Genomic DNA, 2,142 nt, shown 5'->3' with positions numbered 1-2,142 from the left:
TCTCTCCTCTCTCTCTCCGTCGTGTGTTATTGCGCTCTCACTCCCGTGCTCTCTATCTCTGTCGTTCACTCTCACTCGCTCTCTCTATATTGCGCTATTTCTGTCTCTCTATGTCGCTCTGTATGTTGATCGCTCTCTTTCCCTCTCTCTCTCTCTATCTCTCTCTCTCTCGATTTCTCTCTCTTTCTCTCTCTCTCTCTCTCGCTTTATCTATCTCTCTCTCTATCTCGATCTCTCTCTCTCTCTCTCTCTCTTTCGCGCTCTCTGCCTCTCTCTGTCTCTCTGTCTCTCTCTCTTTCTCGCTCTCTCTCTCTCTTTCTTGCCCTTTGTCTCTCTGTCTCTCTCTCTCTCTATCTCTCTCTCTTTTCTCTCTCTCTCTCTTTCTTTCTCTCTGTCTCTCTTTCTCTCTCTCTCTCTCTCTCTTTCTCTCTCTCTCTCTCTCTCTCTCTTTCTCTCCCTTTCTCTCTCTTTCTCTCCCTTTCGATCTCCCTCTCTCGCTCCCTAGCACACATGCTGACTCGCAGAAGTATTCCAACAGATACACACACTCGCAGACCAAATCGATCATAGAAGAGGAAACACAAACACCGGTACCTAAAAAACCGAAGAGTTGAGACGTCTTCCAGAGAGAAGTACAGAAAACATGATAGAAAAGAAAACAAATATCTCTTAAATCACAGCAAGCCCACGACCCCGAGCGCGGCTATCAGAAGCACCCCCCAGCCAGCCCTCGCCTGGAAGCTCGCCTGTGATGGCCGCGGTGCCATCGCCGGCCCTGCCGATTTCGGCCCCGGCGCTGTCACCGGCGCCGCCGAGTTCGATCCAGGCGCCGGCGCCGGCGCAGCCGCTGGGGCCGCTGGGGCCGCCGGAAGCAGAACGGTGTCAATGGAGAACAGACCGAGGGGAGGCGTCTCGTACAGCACCTTGCCCACCTTCGCCGCTTCTCCCCCCGCCGAAATATTTAAGCTATCTTTACCGCCCTGGACCATCAACGTTAAATTGCCGAGCAGAGTTTTCACGGGGCTGCTCGTCGCCTTCAACGTCGTCGAGTTGTAGAACTTGGGCGAAACGTGTAGTAGTAGCAATGCTCTGACCATCGTCGGATCGATCGAAGACAACGGCAGAATCTTATTCACCTTCTCGAATGCGCTGTCCGTGGGGGCGAAGATCGTGAGACCATCTTTCGAGTTCATCAACTGCTCTCCAATGTCCCCGACGAGGTCGGCCTTCTTGAGCAGGTCTAACAGCGTCTTAAAATCTCCTGCCTTCGTCAAGATCACAACCGGGTCCGGCAACGGCGCCGCTGCTGGGCCCGCCGGTTTCGGCCCCGGTGCAGCTGTCGGCCCCGCCGAGCTCGGCCCCGGCGCCGCGTCCGGCAACGATGGAAGCAGCACGGTATCGATAGAAAACAGGCCGAGAGGAGACGTCTCGTATAGCGCCTTGTTCACCTTCGCCGCATCTCCCCCCGCCGAGATATTCAAGTGATCGTTACCGCCGTGGACCGTCAACGTAAAGTTCCCGGCCAGAGTTTTCACGGGGCTGCTCGTCGCCTTCAGCGTCGTCGAGTTGTAGAACTTGGGCGAAACGTGAAGAAGTAGCACTGCTGTCACTGTCGCCTGCGGGATGGAAGACAACGGCAGAATCTTATTCAACTCCTCAAAGGCGCTGTCCGTTGGGGCGAAGATCGTGAGACCATCTTTCGAGCTGTTCAAGAACTGTCGAATGGGGTCGACGAGCTTGGCCTGCGTGAGCAGGCTGAGCAGCGTCTTATACTCTCCCCCTTTCGTCAAGATCGCCACCGGGTCCGGCAACGCCGCCGGTGGCTGAGCGCCGGCGAGTAGCGGCGCGGCCAGCAGAAGAAGCGCGAAGGAAATGGAAGACGCCATTGCCGAAGACGAAGAAGGTGATCTTCCAAGGCCCCAACGCCCGTTGATATACACCCCGTGTGTTTAAATAAATACTTTTTTCCGCGTCGACGAGTAGTTTCCGTGCTGCTTCTCGGAGAAACGCGACTTTGTGGATAACATTCTATGGACAAAATCTTGGCTTGAAATTGCAATAAATCTGACAAGACGTTGACATTCGTTCTTATGACCCACGTATGTGGGGCATCTTCGTGACACTTGGAGGTGTATGGGTAAT

The 2,142-nt window shown here is 54.5% G+C and overlaps 1 protein-coding gene across 1 annotated transcript; it reads right to left on the bottom strand.

The window, feature by feature from the left end:
• Window positions 1-569: 569 nt before the first annotated feature.
• LOC144700702 (fasciclin-like arabinogalactan protein 10) lies at window positions 570-1,925 on the bottom strand. The gene has a single exon (XM_078572173.1). It carries the CDS (start codon window positions 1,884-1,886, stop codon window positions 675-677), a length of 1,212 nt encoding a protein of 403 aa, XP_078428299.1. The 5' UTR covers window positions 1,887-1,925; the 3' UTR covers window positions 570-674.
• Window positions 1,926-2,142: the final 217 nt, after the last annotated feature.

Source organism: Wolffia australiana, chromosome 3 (assembly GCF_029677425.1).
Source record: "Wolffia australiana isolate 7733 chromosome 3, ASM2967742v1".
Classification (NCBI taxonomy): Eukaryota; Viridiplantae; Streptophyta; class Magnoliopsida; order Alismatales; family Araceae; genus Wolffia; species Wolffia australiana.
This window is presented reverse-complemented; position numbering and strand designations above follow the sequence as displayed.